The 15,063-nt window shown below is 34.3% G+C and overlaps 2 protein-coding genes and 1 pseudogene across 2 annotated transcripts; 1 reads left to right on the forward strand and 2 right to left on the reverse strand.

The window, feature by feature from the left end:
• The first annotated feature begins 2,067 nt into the window (after nt 1-2,067).
• Nucleotides 2,068-4,744, forward strand: LOC142607800 (exocyst complex component EXO70B1). Its single transcript, XM_075779430.1, has one exon. The coding sequence runs from the start codon at nt 2,515-2,517 to the stop codon at nt 4,405-4,407; it is 1,893 nt and encodes a 630-aa protein (XP_075635545.1). The 5' UTR covers nt 2,068-2,514; the 3' UTR covers nt 4,408-4,744.
• A 946-nt stretch (nt 4,745-5,690) lies between these two features.
• LOC142606193 (GDSL esterase/lipase At2g30220-like) lies at nt 5,691-6,979 on the reverse strand (annotated as a pseudogene).
• A 5,133-nt stretch (nt 6,980-12,112) lies between these two features.
• On the reverse strand, nt 12,113-13,538 carry LOC142606194 (GDSL esterase/lipase At2g30220-like). The gene is made up of 3 exons (XM_075777581.1): nt 12,924-13,538; nt 12,413-12,677; nt 12,113-12,333 (listed from the first exon to the last, which is right to left on the reverse strand). The coding sequence occupies exons 1-3, from the start codon at nt 13,536-13,538 to the stop codon at nt 12,113-12,115; spliced, it is 1,101 nt and encodes a 366-aa protein (XP_075633696.1).
• Between the last annotated feature and the right edge of the window lie 1,525 nt (nt 13,539-15,063).

Consider the following 15,063-nt stretch of genomic DNA (forward strand, 5'->3'; position numbering starts at 1 on the left):
CAAATCTTACCATTTGAACTTGGAGACCTAAATCCAACCTAATTATTCAAATTTGGTACTACAGGTCAAAGCCGATTAAGGCTAGTCCTACAACATTAATTTAGTCAACATTTTTGATCCTATGCATTTAATTAGTCAATTTAGAAATTTGTTATTTATGGGAAATCACTAGCCATTTATTTTCTTTCAATTCTCTATGTTTTAGGAATCAAGTCCTCTTTTAATTTTCCCATGCTCAAAGGGATGTTCTAAGCACTATAATATGTGGTTGGTTGGAATGATATATTCAAAGTGTGATTATTCAGAATTATTGTTTTCTATTCTTTGTATCTCTGTGGGTGAATACCATTGAGTGGTGAGTTTATTAGCCTTGTATCTTAAGCAATTTCCATTGGGTGGTTAAATTTTGTATCCTGTTGGATTTCCCCTTAATGGTGAGCTCAATTTAATTTTGAGAGAATTCAATGTGCTATTTACTTCAAATCAAATTGTATCCAGGTATCACTAACTCACAACTGACCTAATTAGGTCAAGTGAAGAAGTTATAGACTCAATGCCAATTGTAAACAACCACGGGTCGAGTTAGATAGGGCTTGAGTGGACAATAGTTGGCTTCAGTTTCAACCAAAATATAGAGATTAAACACTAAACTATGAAGTATGAAGAACATGTCTATAACCTAAATAGCAGTAGATCACAAATCCAAAGAACATAACAAAAATAAAGAGATATGAAATAAAACAACCATTATCAAAGGGCCATGAGATTGAACAACGACAGCTAGAGAAATCGAACTTGAGAGAGAGAGAGAGAGAGAGAGAGAGAGAGAGAGAGATAGATAGATAGATAATTGTAGATCTAAATTAATGAGTGGTGACATTAGCGATGGAGATGAATCAGTGATGAGGACAAGCTAACGACATTGTGATGGAGGTACTAATCATAGATCTGCACTAAAAAGTAAAGAGATTGAGAGAGGAAAGACTGAGAGTAAAGAGATCAAGAGAGGAGAGACTTGGAAATGGTTGAAAAACCGTAACATATATTATATCATGGTCAATTTGGGTGGCTCAAGTTTTGGAAGAGGAGACCCACCACTTGAACTGCCGACATAGGTTTTTGAAGGCGGAGAATTGCCATCGATTGCTAGAGTGTCAGATTTGTTGGTGAATGAATTAAGTCTAGTTAGGTGGGTTGAGTAGGCGGGTGACTTGAATAGCTCTAATCAACAATTACACTATGTTTTCAAAATAAAATAAGTCTAAAAAAGATGTTAAAGAGAGACAATGGTACCAATTTAAAATCATTATTTGTAATTTAAAAAGCAAAAATCATCAAAATCTAAAGTTGAGCTACCGTTTAAATTTTTGGACCAATTTAATATTTGATATGGCACGTGGTTTTTTGTTCTTTAGAACATTTTTTTTATTCAGAAAGTAAATAGTGAATTCTAACTACTAGTTTTACAATCTAGATCTCCATATCAATTTGGTCCTTTAAACTTATATATATATTTTTGCCCAAAGATTGTAGAGTGATTATTCTAGCGTCTAGATCCTAATTTTAACAACTATGACCATTATCTCATGGTGGAGGGTGTTTGGTCACCAAGTTTGATCCGATGGATTGATTATAAGTCTATAACTTTAGAACATGGAAAAATTTGTCTTGAAACCAACAACCAAGGACAAACTCATAAAAGCAAAAAAAAGGAAGGAATTCCACTAAAAAACAGGAGAAGACAGAATTAACAACGTGATGAGGACCAAAAAAAAGAAAAAAGAAAAAGGCCCCAATTATGGACAGAGGCCCACTGAATTTGCAGATTTTTGAAAAGGGCTTTAGGTTCAACAAGATATTGCGAAGGGCCCATTGTACTTGGTCTCCTTCCAAGATATCTTCCACACTCTTATTTATATTACCGTATAAAATGGTTTAGAAACTAGAAAGTAAAGTCTCCGCTTCAAAAGTTCAACCTAAAAATCCACTGTGTGTACTCATATAATTTCGTATGCAGTTTCCATCCATTCAATTCAACCTTCTTCTATAATAATAAATTATTTTTAAATATTTTCAAAGTTGGAATTATAATAATTTTCCCAAAAGGCATTCAACGTTCCTGTCCCTCTAGTCTCACACACACAAACAAACAAACAAACACAAACTCATCCCTTCTTCTCTACTTGTGTACTGACTGTTTCTTCTTTTTATATATCTCTCTCTTCCTACTTTATCCTCTTTTACTTTTCTTTTTATCTTTTGTCCACTCTCAAGTCACAGCCTCAAACCGCGTTTCCACAAAGGACATTTCCGTAAATACAACAAACTTCCCTGTCCCTACTTCTCACCCCCCTTCTCCTCGGTTTCCTCAATGGCCCATCTGCACTAGTTAGCGCCTCCTCCTCTTCATCTTCTTCTACTTAGCTTCCTCATTCGTATTTTCATTAACCCCACTGTCCACGATTTTTCTAATTCACGCTAATAAAATCAAAACCTTATTACCTTTATTTATTTATGGCTGAGAACGGTGAGGAGAAATTGCTAGCCATGGCGCGACACATAGCGAAGACGCTAGGCCGAAACGATACCATGGCGGACGATATTTTGCAGATTTTCTCCACTTTCGACGGCAGGTTTTCTCGCGAGAAGTTGTCTGAGAAAGACGGGGAGGAGGACTCTAGAGTGAGCGCCGCTCTTGAGCACAGCCTCAAGTTGCTGGACCGTCAGATCTCTCAGTACGTCGCGGCGGAGCATCCGATCTGGGCCGACTCCGCCGACTCCTCCGCTTTTCTCGACGCCATCGACGAGTTGATAGCTACTATCAGAGACTGGAGCCCTATGGCCGGAGAGAAGTCCGTTGGCGCGTGTATTGTACGCGCCGAGGACCTTATGCAGCAGGCTATGTTCCGCGTGGAGGAAGAGTTTCGGTCCTTGATGGATCGCGGCGGCGAGTCGTTTGAGCTCAGTCGCGAGTACGGAAGCGGCGAGCCGATTGACTCGGACGACGACGAAGACGAAGACGAAGATGGAGGAATAATAGGAGTGATCAGAAACGATGAGGAAAACCAAATTCCTGTGGCGCAGCCAATCACGGACTACAACATCATCATCGATGTTCTTCCTTCAGTCACGATCAACGACCTCCATGAGATCGCGAAGCGAATGGTGGCGGCTGGGTTTGGCAAGGAGTGTTCACATGTGTACAGTAGCTTTAGGCGCGAGTTTCTCGAGGAGAGCTTGTCGAGGCTAGGGTTGAAGAAGCTGAGCATTGAGGAAGTTCACAAAATGCCATGGCAGGACCTCGAGGACGAGATCGAACGCTGGATCAAAGCTGCTAATGTCTCTCTTCGCATCCTCTTCCCTAGCGAGCGTCGACTCTGCGATCGCGTCTTCTTCGGCTTCTCCTCCGCTTCCGATCTCTCTTTCATGGAGGTCTGCAGAGGATCGACGATTCAGCTCTTGAATTTCGCCGATGCTGTCGCTATCGGAAGCCGGTCGCCGGAGCGGTTGTTCAAAGTCCTCGACGTGTTCGAGACTCTGAGAGACTTAATGCCAGAATTCGAGTCTGTGTTTTCCGATCAGTACTGTGTGGTTTTGAGGAACGAAGCTATAACGATTTGGAAGAGGTTAGGTGAAGCGATCAGAGGGATTTTCATGGAATTGGAGAATTTGATCCGTCGGGACCCGGCTAAGGCCGCCGTACCAGGCGGCGGTCTCCATCCAATAACTCGATACGTGATGAATTATCTCAGAGCCGCTTGTCGATCTTGCCAAACCCTCGAACAAGTCTTCGACGAGAATGTGGTTCCATCAAAAGGAGTGTCATCCTCTTCGTCTTCTTCGTTGTCAGTTCAAATGGATTGGATTATGGAGCTGTTGGAGAGTAATTTGGAGGCAAAGTCGAAGATTTACAAGGACGCTGCTTTGTCCTCTGTTTTCATGATGAATAATGGGAGGTACATAGTTCAGAAAGTAAAGGATAGTGAATTGGGAGCCTTATTAGGAGACGATTGGATTAGAAAACACAATGCCAAGGTGCGGCAATGCTACTCGAGCTACCAGAGAAGCTCGTGGAATAAGGTTTTAGGAGCATTGAAAGTAGACAGTAGCTCGTTAGCTCCTAATGCGGCCTCAAAGACATTGAAAGAGAAATTGAAATTGTTTAATGTTTACTTTGAGGAGATATGCAAAGTTCAAACTAGTTGGGCCATTTATGATGATCAGATGAGGGAGGAGTTGAGAATCTCGGTAACTAAGATATTGTTGCCTGCGTATGCCAACTTTATCGGGCGGTTTAAGAATGTACCTGAACTAGGAAAGAATGCGGATAGACTTATTAAGTATTGTGTGGAAGAAGTGGAGGCTCGGATTAGCGACTTGTTTCAAGGTCATGGTGGCCGGAAATGAAGGTAGCCCACTGAAAGCCGTGTTGTATGTATTTATTTAGTGCAGGTTTTGTTGCAAATTTTTGTGTTGTAGTATGAATGTAGTCCAAATGATTTGGGACTTTGTACTAGATGCTTGTATGTGATCAGCATAGCTTTTCTTCTCTTTTCTGTTTTTTTTTTTTTTTTTTCAACCCAACTTGTGAATGAAAATCATGGGACAGATTAATCAGAGTGTTTCTTACAAGTTTAGTTTTCCAAATGTTGTATTGGATACTAGTGGATTGGGAAATTAGTTTAAACTCTTGCTGGAAACTATTGAATTTGGAAATTGATGTTTAAATTAGTATTTTGGTTTATTATCTGATTCCATAATTACTAGATGCCTAAAATAGCATAGAATCTTAACTTAAATTTTAACAGACGTTAACAGCTCACTTCCAATAAATCCATTTGCCTAAAAAAGGAAGATGATAACAACTTGATATGAACAAGATAAACTCAAAATTTCCATAGCTTATTTTGTTTATTTATTAAGTGCAGCTTTCTAAAACTTCAAAATTTTCTAGGCACAATTGTATTTTTATACAATAAACAAGATAAACTCTTTTTTTTTGGTGCTAAAAATATAAACGAGATAAATAAGTTAAGACGATGAAAATAAGCTCATTCAAATGCACACATCAACAAAGTTGATTTTACCACATGCTTAGGAAACAAAAGACTAATGCGCAGTGTATAGTGATATAACTATGGAAAATTCTTTTGTTTATTTTAGTGTTTTAGAAAACCAAACAAGTGCTCATTCCCCTTTTTTAGTAGGTTGATGCTAGGAACTGATGTCTATTTTTGGGGTAAGGCTTGGCTTCATTGCTCCAATGCACACAATTTAGACGGTGTATTGTGTCAGCTCCAGTGTATTGGAGCACTGGAGATAAGTCAAGTTTTTTTTTTTTATGCAATGGAGCATATTCCAGATTGTCAGGATATCTACTTACTATCTAGTGGCAAGTTTGATTAGTCACTCTTACCTAGTAGATTTTGCCTTTTGGGTTTATACAAGTTTGATTGAAGTGATTTAAAACTAAATATATTTTCTTGCCCGTTGGGAGGGCAATTAATGTCTAATATGGTACAAACATGAAAGAAAGGATCTTTATTATTTAACTCAAACTACTTAAAGTGGGAAATAATCCCCACTTCTAACAGTGATTGTCCCTTCCTTTTCTTTTGCTTCTAACCATATCTATTAAGCTTGATATGGACAAAAGGAAGATATATTTCCATTAAATTGTTCATTTGTATTATTGAATATATCAAAGGCCATGATGTTTTAACAGGAAGGGAAGGACTGTCTTCTTTAGGTACTTAGCAACATGCTGGTACCCTGCTTGGCTTGGATGTACACTATTCCAAAACAAGAAATGGGGAAGGTTTCCACACAGTGGAGTGTTTATGTTACACAATGAAGCTGTTTCCACAAACCCAGTTCCACAACAGCCTCTGTTAGTTTCCACAAAGCCTGTTGCACCCAAAAAAAAAAAAAAAAAAAAATTTCTCAGTCCTAAATTACACAATAGTACAAGTTTAAAAAATTATGTGAGAGTGCCTTACCATATTTTTGTGGATTGTGGATCATGTCCATTAGCGGCTTATACGTATCTGCGTATAAGAGTACACTCCCTGGTAGTGATTTTTGGAGTTTAGGTTACAGTTTAGCTAGCTTCTTATTATAATTTTGAGAATCTAAATTTTGATCCTGCAAACATTTTCTGCCATTGAAAGATTTACATCTTGCTGTTATTTGATTGGGCAGACAACCCATTGGAGGAAGCCCACCTATAAGCATATAACGCAATCCTAGTTTATAAAGTTCCTATAAATTTACAAAACAAAGAAGAGTGTAACAATTAACATCAGTAGAATAATGTTGGGGGAAATTATGTTCTTAAATGAAAAACATGATGCATGTTTTACCTTGACAAAGTCTTTCAACTTTTCCAACACAAAATTTTGGTACTAATTAATAGTGAACTGCTGACTCCTTATGGGAAAAGTATAGAAACTGATACCGAAGTCATTAGTTCCTGCACTAATAGAGACCACGGAACCATGGATTATCTTGGAAGCCTTGTCTTCCCCTACAACCCCTTTAAGCCTCAGATATAATTCTTGAAGAGTTTAATCTGTGTTGAAATTGGTATGACTCCAGATGCAGCAGTCGTCAAATCATCAAACCCTGATCCAGCCGATGCAAAACAGACACTGGCACGGAGTTCATCATTTGATAGGTTTGGATTTAGAAAGGGAGGAACACTCTCTTGGATCCCTAGCATGTTTGCTAGTAGATCAGAAGGCAGTTTTCCATCAGAAAACCTTCCTGTAGGGACTTGACCAGGAAAATTTATACCATAAGGGTAATGATTGCTCTGAAAGATGGTGTTGATATAGTTGTTATTACCAGTATCTACTGATGAATCACCAAATATTAGAATTGCTGGGAATTTTGGCAAGGTTGAGGCTTTGCATGTGTTGGTAGTAATGGTTAAAATTTGAACAAATATGATGAAGAAAGGCGGTAGTAAGATATGCATTTTTATTTGAAATCTGAAATACCTTGCGTGTGGTTTTTGGTGAATGACCTTTCAAGTTAGATCAATATATATAACTTTGGAACATTTAATTTTTGGCCAATTTAAATTTAATGAACATATTTGCACTTTAAAATGTGACCTAGATGGCAAGTAATTTAATTTTATTACTACAAGCTTGAGTCCTAGTCAGGTGCAGAATTGAATTCGTAAGCATTGTTTTGAGTTTTCCTTTTTGTTGGCTTTAAATTTTAAACCCAAGTTATGGAAGTGGAAATTTTAAAATAAGTTTTTGGGTGTTGGTTTCACTGTTGTTAAGCCATATATGGTAAGGTAATAAAGTTTATTTAGTGTAGTTTATCGTAAAAAAGAGTTTAATTTAATGGATAATACTAGAAAAACAAAATTTTTTACAAAAATATTTATATGCTAGAAAAACAAAATTTTTTACAAAATTTGTTATAAACCGTTGATGTGGTGAGTGATTATTAGCAAATGAAAAAGTGATGTTAATGGTAGATTTAGATGAAAACCAACAAAAAGTTGGTCACATCAACAATTTGTAAAAATATTGTAAAATAGTTTATAGCTGTAGCATTATTTTAATTTAATTGCCAACTTTTATGAGTAATAATGAAGGCAGAAAGTAATAAAAATACATCCAACTGAATTTGTTTTAAGTTAGTTTTTTTTTGTTTTTGGGGTTTCGATTGATTGAGCTTTAATATCTAATAGTTGTCAATTAGTAACTTGAAATAAATGTCAAGGAGAAACGATAAATATAAATTAAATGGGCATTTGACTAATCATAAACCTAGTTGAATTTTAATTTTAATTATTGTTATTATTTTTACCAAAGACCAATTTGACTTATGGGTTATATATATGGAGAGTACCTTATTCAATTCCTAAGACTTTCACATAAGTGAGATTTCATCTTGGGCTTCTTATTTAAGGACAAAAAATTTAGCAATTATCTAAAGTTTTATTTATATTATATTATATACTTAACTTTTACTAAGAACTTTATAATTCAATTGGTTGACAACTTCTAATATTTTCAACATCTGTTCAAATCTACTTTCTCTAACTATCAAATTATCAAAATATAAAAAAACTCAACTTTTACAAATTACACATATTTTCAATTCAATCTTTTAACTTCATTCTTCTCTAAATTCCTCCGATTTGGGAGAATTAAAAAAAGATGAATTAAGAATGTAAGATATCCTTCCAAACCTCTCTTCCTCCTCCTTTGAAAAACAATAAAACAAGGTTCATTCAACACTATCCCTTCCCTTCTTTCCTCCTCCTCCTCTCCATCCAAGCAAATTGTAATACTTGGCTTAGCCCGACTCATTTATAACGCTACACTTGACTAGTAATTTAGGCCAGATTATACCTTTCCATTTGGTTTAAAGAGTACCACTTACACCAAAGGTTTAATGGCAATCAATAATTTAGATTATATATTATGAATATAAAAATAAATCTATTATCGCTTCATTTAAGATTTTAAACAACTTGTAATTCTTGTATAATGTTAACCGTAGGAAATAAAATCCGTAAAAGGGGTTCTTTTCGTTTCAAATAAAATGGATAGGATCTTATTTCGATCCAATGATGCATATTGCATACACTTAATGAAGTTCTTACTCTCTAAAATTTTGTTCGGCAAATTTCTTGGACTACATGGCAACTACTTTAAAGTCTTAAATGCCAAAACTCATGAACTAAAACACAAATACGGCCCAAGTCAATTAGGGCTTGGGTTTTAAGGGCCCAATTGTTACATATGGATGTGACGTTTGCTAATGGATTACTTGCTTCCACATGACATTAGCACACAGACAAACAATTGGAATGCTCACTGTTACTGCTAACCGCAGCAGGGGCATCGCTCCAAACTAGACCATGAACCCAAGCCCATATGCTAACATTAAGGGAATGAGAAATGATATGGTCATACGATTTTTATAATATTTTTATATCAAATTTTAAGTATTAGGTTGTTACTAGTTGTTATTATTGAGGTAAAAAAGTAATCTTAGTGTTAGGTTCAAATTTGAACCAATATTGACTAACCACCTATGATTTGTTGTAAAAATGTTATGGACGTAGCATATCTTTTAGGGGAAAATATCATTTCCTACTCAATTCTTTGGGAATCATTCTAGCTAGGACTACAATCAATTCTACATCCATTTTCACAACTATTTTATATTATAGATAATCTATTATTTTTATATGAGTTAACTACTCTTTTTTTTACCGCTCACAACCAACCATATCAGATAGTTTTAAAAATGGGTATGAAATTAGTTGTAGTACCATAATTTTTTATTCTTTTGTACCGAAAGTATAATCTATTAAACACCAGTAACTTTGCTCTAGCGGCCCAAAGGTCCTCCACTCTCACATTCAACATCACAACTCAATCTTTTTCTTCCTCTGTCACTTACCTCCTATCACTTTAAATCTTTTAACATTAAGTATTGATTAAGGAGTGTTTTTTTATTGATTTTAAAAAATAAAAGGGGTACAATTACGGTTAGAGTTTTTTTTTTTTTATTTTTTTTTATTTTATATCTAAAGTTTTAAAAATTTATATATAAGTCAAATAAAATGAAAATAAGCTCTCACAAAGGAACTCTAATAAGCCTCTAATACACTTTAAAAAATTCTCATGTTTTTTCTTAGTTTTCTTATGGTATTCTTATATATTTTCGTAAGACACAAAAGCACACCATCAAATATCATTAACTCATTTACTAACATCATTGTTTTTATCTAACAGAACGCAATTGTATCTTGTGCTCATTTAAAAGTTCAAGGACTAAAATGCTTCCTTAGTAAACTTTAGGGGTAGATTAGTCATTTCCGTAAAATTTAGGCATTTTTTTGTTTGTTTTAATTTGAAAACTTAGAAAACCTAAACTAGGTTGTTTTAAAGAGGCCTATCTGCACCTTCTTAAAAAAAAGGGAAAAAAGAGGGGAGGGGGAGGGAGGGGGGGGGGGGGGGGTATTGGCACAATTTGGACCTACACAAAAGCACTAAATTGAAAATTAGATAAAAGTTAAAGGAATGAAACGCGAAAAAAAAGTCAATTACAAAAATAAAAAAAACCAAGTGCTCTTTTTAAATTTTTACTAAAAGCTTTATTAGTAATTTTGCATCTCAAAAAGCAACAACATAGTTATTTTAAATCAAACAAAATAAATATAGAAAATAAGTAAATATTATTTGATTGATTTCATATATTAAATATAAAAAATATAGATTGAATAAGTCATGATTGCGCCAAATATATATCCTATTTAATTGCCATGTTTTTGTGTCAAGTGTATATTTTAATTGGGCGAAAATGGGCAAATGCCCAATTTTCCAAACTAATTAGAAAAATGCCCTTCTCAAAATCGAGTTAAAAAAAAAAAAAAAAAAATTTCTGGAGCCCTATAGTGGCGCTATAGTAACGTTTTAAGGATCTATAACGGCGTTTTGTAACTCGAGCTGGAGCTCGAGTTTCAAAACGTCGCTATAAGCTCCTTAAAATGTTACTATAGGCTCCTTAAAATACCACTACAGAGCTTAACTCGATTTTAAGAAAATCGAGTTTCAAAAGAGGGGTATTTCCCTAATTAGTTTGAAAAAGGGGTATAATGCTGTTTTTTTATGCGTGAAAAGGGCATTTGCCAATTTTGGCCATTTTAATTGCCTCATGTAAAGAGGAAAAAAGAGAAGAAAGAAAACTAAATTAGTTAACTATTCAATAAGGTTACTACAACTCATAAAAAGGTTTAATTTCATTCTTGTCAAAAGTTATATATACCTACAATCTAATCATTTTTGATTTTTCTAGCGAAAATGGGCTTTTGCATATTTCGTGCAAAAAAATTAGCATTTTGCCCCATTTTTCAAATTAATTAGAGAAATGCCTATCTTTTGAAATTTCTGGAGTGGCGTTTTTAGGAGCTTATAGTGACGTTTTAAGGACTTATAGTGCCGTTTTGGAACTCGAGCTCCATGAACTCGAGTTACATGCAAGTTTTTTATTTTTATTTTTGAGTTCCAATACGCCACTATAGACCCCTTAAAACGTCACTATAGGCTTCTTAAAATGCAACTGTAGGGCTTAACTCGATTTTAAGAAAATTGAGTTTCAAAAGAAGGACATTTTCCTAACTAGTTTGGAAAAGGGGGCAACACACTAATTTTTTTGCACGAAATGGACAAAAGCCCCTTTTCGCCTGATTTTTCTAGTTAGCAGTTGATTAAGAACTACGTGATGAGTACCTCGCCTTCACTGACCTTTTGGTAAGTCTTTTACTCTTTTTTAACACTGCTGACAATTAATTTGGGAATCGATGATACATAATAAATTATATAATAATCATTCATTTAATTTTTATTTCTAAATTATATAAAAAATAATTATTTCTAAATAAAATTACATGCTTTCTGTAGATTCATGGTTAAAACCTTGCAACGCAGAACCTTCAACTAACTTATAAAAAGAAGTTCCATTTAAAATTGTTGCTGAAGACATGCTATATCGTGTACATGTGAGATGGATTATGGACAAGCTCCTTGGTAGATTGAGGAAATAGAAAATCAGCTGATCCACAATGTTTATCTTACTACATGGTTTAATAAACAGTGGACTACCAAGGGGTACACAACTTAAATACTTGTAACACAACTACTCATTCAACTGACTGATTTTAGCCTTTTTTAAGAATTAATTGTACATGCAATGAAAAATATCCCGAACCATTGGGATATATATATATATATATATATATATATATATATATATATATCTATATCTTGTGCCAAATTTGATTAAAAATTATTTTGTTGTGGATTTCGCTTTCTTGATGAATACAAGTTAGATTGAGGTGATTTATAGAATGGCACAATTTCTTTCCCATTACGAGCGCAATAAATGTCTAATATGATACACACTGAAAAAAAGGAGGAGAAGGAAATGATATTTATTTATTTTGTCTAAATATAATTCTATTTATTTAACTTAAACATGACTGTGAAGTAAGCCTTGACAAATTTGATACAAAATAAATGAAAAGATTCCCAAAATATATGTTGTAAATTTTTATGGTTGAATAAATCAACGGCTATGGTGTTTGATAGGAAGGGAATGGTGTTTTACCAAGATGTGAAAGGATTTTCTTAACCAGGGCATTACTAAGGTACTGGTACCCTGCTTGGCTTGGATGTATGCAATCCCAAAACAAGTACTGGGAAGCATTTGCACATAATTTACTATATTCATTACATAATGGACCTGATTCCACAAACCCAGTTCCGCAGCAGCCTCTATTAGTTTGCACAAAGCCTGTTGGACCACAAAAAACTTAGTCCTAAGTTACACAATTGCACATATTAAGAAAACTTTGAGAGGGTGCCTTACATACCATATTTTTGTGGATTGTTGATCATGTCATTTAGGGGCTCATACACATCTGCATATGCAAATAATGTCCCCGGAAGCGATTCTTGCAATTTGGGCAACAGTTTCACCAACTTTTGATTATAAGTTTGAGAATGTAAATTTTCGCTTTCCAAACATTTTCTATCATTCGGAAGTAGTTTAAATCTTGTAGTTATTTGAATGGGCAGACAACCTATCGGAGGAAGCCCGGCTATAATCATAGTACGCAATCCCAGGTTGTATAGCTCCTATATATAGATATACAAAACAAAGAAGAGAGTAATGCTTTAGTGGCAGTATAATAATCATGGGGGAAAAATAACCCTAATGCTAGGCGCAAAGCATCATGACCTGTTGTGATCACAACATACCATATCAATAGTTTTGAAAAAAAAAAAATTGTAAAAAATGTTGTGTCTCTAAACTTATTCGGCAAAAATATGTTCTTTAGGTACATACAACGTACCAGGAGGAAGGACGGATGCATGTTTTACCTTAACAAAGTTTTTCATCCCTTCCAGCAAAAAATCTTGGTATTCATCAATGGTGAACTCTAGCCTCCTTGAGGGTATATCATAGAAATTTAAGGCAAAATCATTAGTTCCCGCACTAATAAGGACCAAAGAACCATTGATTATCTTCATAGCCTCGTCATTCCCGGCAAACCCTTTTAGCCTTTCCATATAATTTTTGAAGTAGTCAATTTGCTTCATCACTGGGATGACCTTTGATATGTCAGCTGTCCAATTATCATAACCTGATCCAGCTGATGCAAAACAAACACCAGTGCGGAGTTCATCATTTGTTATGTTTGGATCAAGGAAAGGAGGGACATTATCTTTGATTCCTAGCAAGTTTGCTACTAGGTCAGGAATCAGTTTCCCATTAGAAAACCTTCCTGTAGGGACTTGACTATCTTTACCATATGGGGCATGATTGGCTTTCAAAACGGTATGAATGTAGTTGTTATTCCCAGTATCTACGGTTGAATCACCAAAGATTAAAATGGCTTGGAATTTTGGCAAGGTTAAGGATTTGCTTGTGGTGGTGCTAATGGATAAAATATGAATGAATATGATGATGGAGAATGGTGGTAGTAAGATTTTCATTTTTCGAGTTGTTTACATTATCCTATAAAGTAGCTTTAGTATATATAAAAGTGGAACATGTAATTTATGGCCATTTTTAAGTTGCGAGAACATTCATATGTCAAATCTTGTTAATTAAAGAAAATAATCTCCCCATGAGGTGCATCATCTTGATAGATATCAAGTTACTTAATCTTGTTAATTTAATGAAGTTAATCTCTAATCGAGGAGTATAATGTAGTTAATAACTTGACAAATTATCGTTAGCCAAAAAGTTGTCAAATTACGAAACATTGTTGGAGAATTAATTAAGGTATAAACAATGAAAGAAATAAGAAAATTTAATGACCGAATATGAAAATTTTAATGAATTGGAAGCACAAATGAATTTCTTTCCTTAGACAATATTTGTCTCCAAATAAGTGTTGTTAGGGGTGCTGAACCGAATAATTACTAATTTGTCTACTTATTGTAAACCAAAGCTGTCAAATTACGTAACATTGCTGGAGAATAAAGGGTAACAAATGAAAGAAGGGAAATGCTAACAAATGCCCTTAGGGCATTGTTTAATAATCTATTTAAAGAAAGTTTTTATGGAGAAAGAAAAAAAAACAATTAATGTTTTGACAGTTTTTTTCATTTCCCATAAAAGTGATGTCAAAACTTTCCTAAAATGGATTGTTAACTAATGCCCTAAGGCATTCGTTAGCATGACCCATGAAAGAAAGAAGGAAATTTAATGAACAATATGGAGATTTTAATGGCTTGGAGCCACAATATAATTTCTTTCCTTACACAATATTTGTATCCATGTAAGTGTTGTTAGAGGTGCAAAATTGAGTTACGCTCTGTTTGTTCTAGCATTAATGTTTTCTGGCAAATATGTCATTTTTTAGAGAGCATTTTTTGAAAAATTATCTTATTTTTCTATGTTTGGTAATGACCTTGAAAATGAACTTGATAAAGTTTTCTAGTGTTTGGCATGCACAATTATTTTTTATAAAATTTCTTGTATAATTTAAAACATGTATAACATGTGTATTTTGTAAATCAACTAATGTAGTCACTATAAATAAAAAAACCAATTATGAATATGGGTTTTAAACTAAAAATTTGATAATGGATACAATCAAAATTAGTTGTCTAATTTTCATGATCTCTACCACTCATTTTGCTTATATATATGAATACAACGCTATGTTAGTGAATACAACAACGGTAGTGGATATAACGCTCAAATTTGTTTGTTTAATTTTCATGATCTCTACTGCAATACTAGTACATGTTAATAAATTCCAAATATTTGGGCAGACTAATATGAAAGCACTAGATGAAGGAGAGACTCACATGTGAGGGAGAGATTGTTAGGTTATACGTGTGAATGATGTCTCACGTTGAATAATAATGAGAAGAATGAATAGTTAATATAACATGATTGAGCACATATCTATTGGGGTTAGGCCTTTTGAGTTAAAGTGTGTCTCTATATGTTATATTAATTACTTAAAAAGCTTTCCAAGGCGTTTATCTCCTCAACATTGTGGAA

This window comes from Castanea sativa, chromosome 8 (assembly GCF_040712315.1).
Source record: "Castanea sativa cultivar Marrone di Chiusa Pesio chromosome 8, ASM4071231v1".
Classification (NCBI taxonomy): domain Eukaryota; kingdom Viridiplantae; phylum Streptophyta; class Magnoliopsida; order Fagales; family Fagaceae; genus Castanea; species Castanea sativa.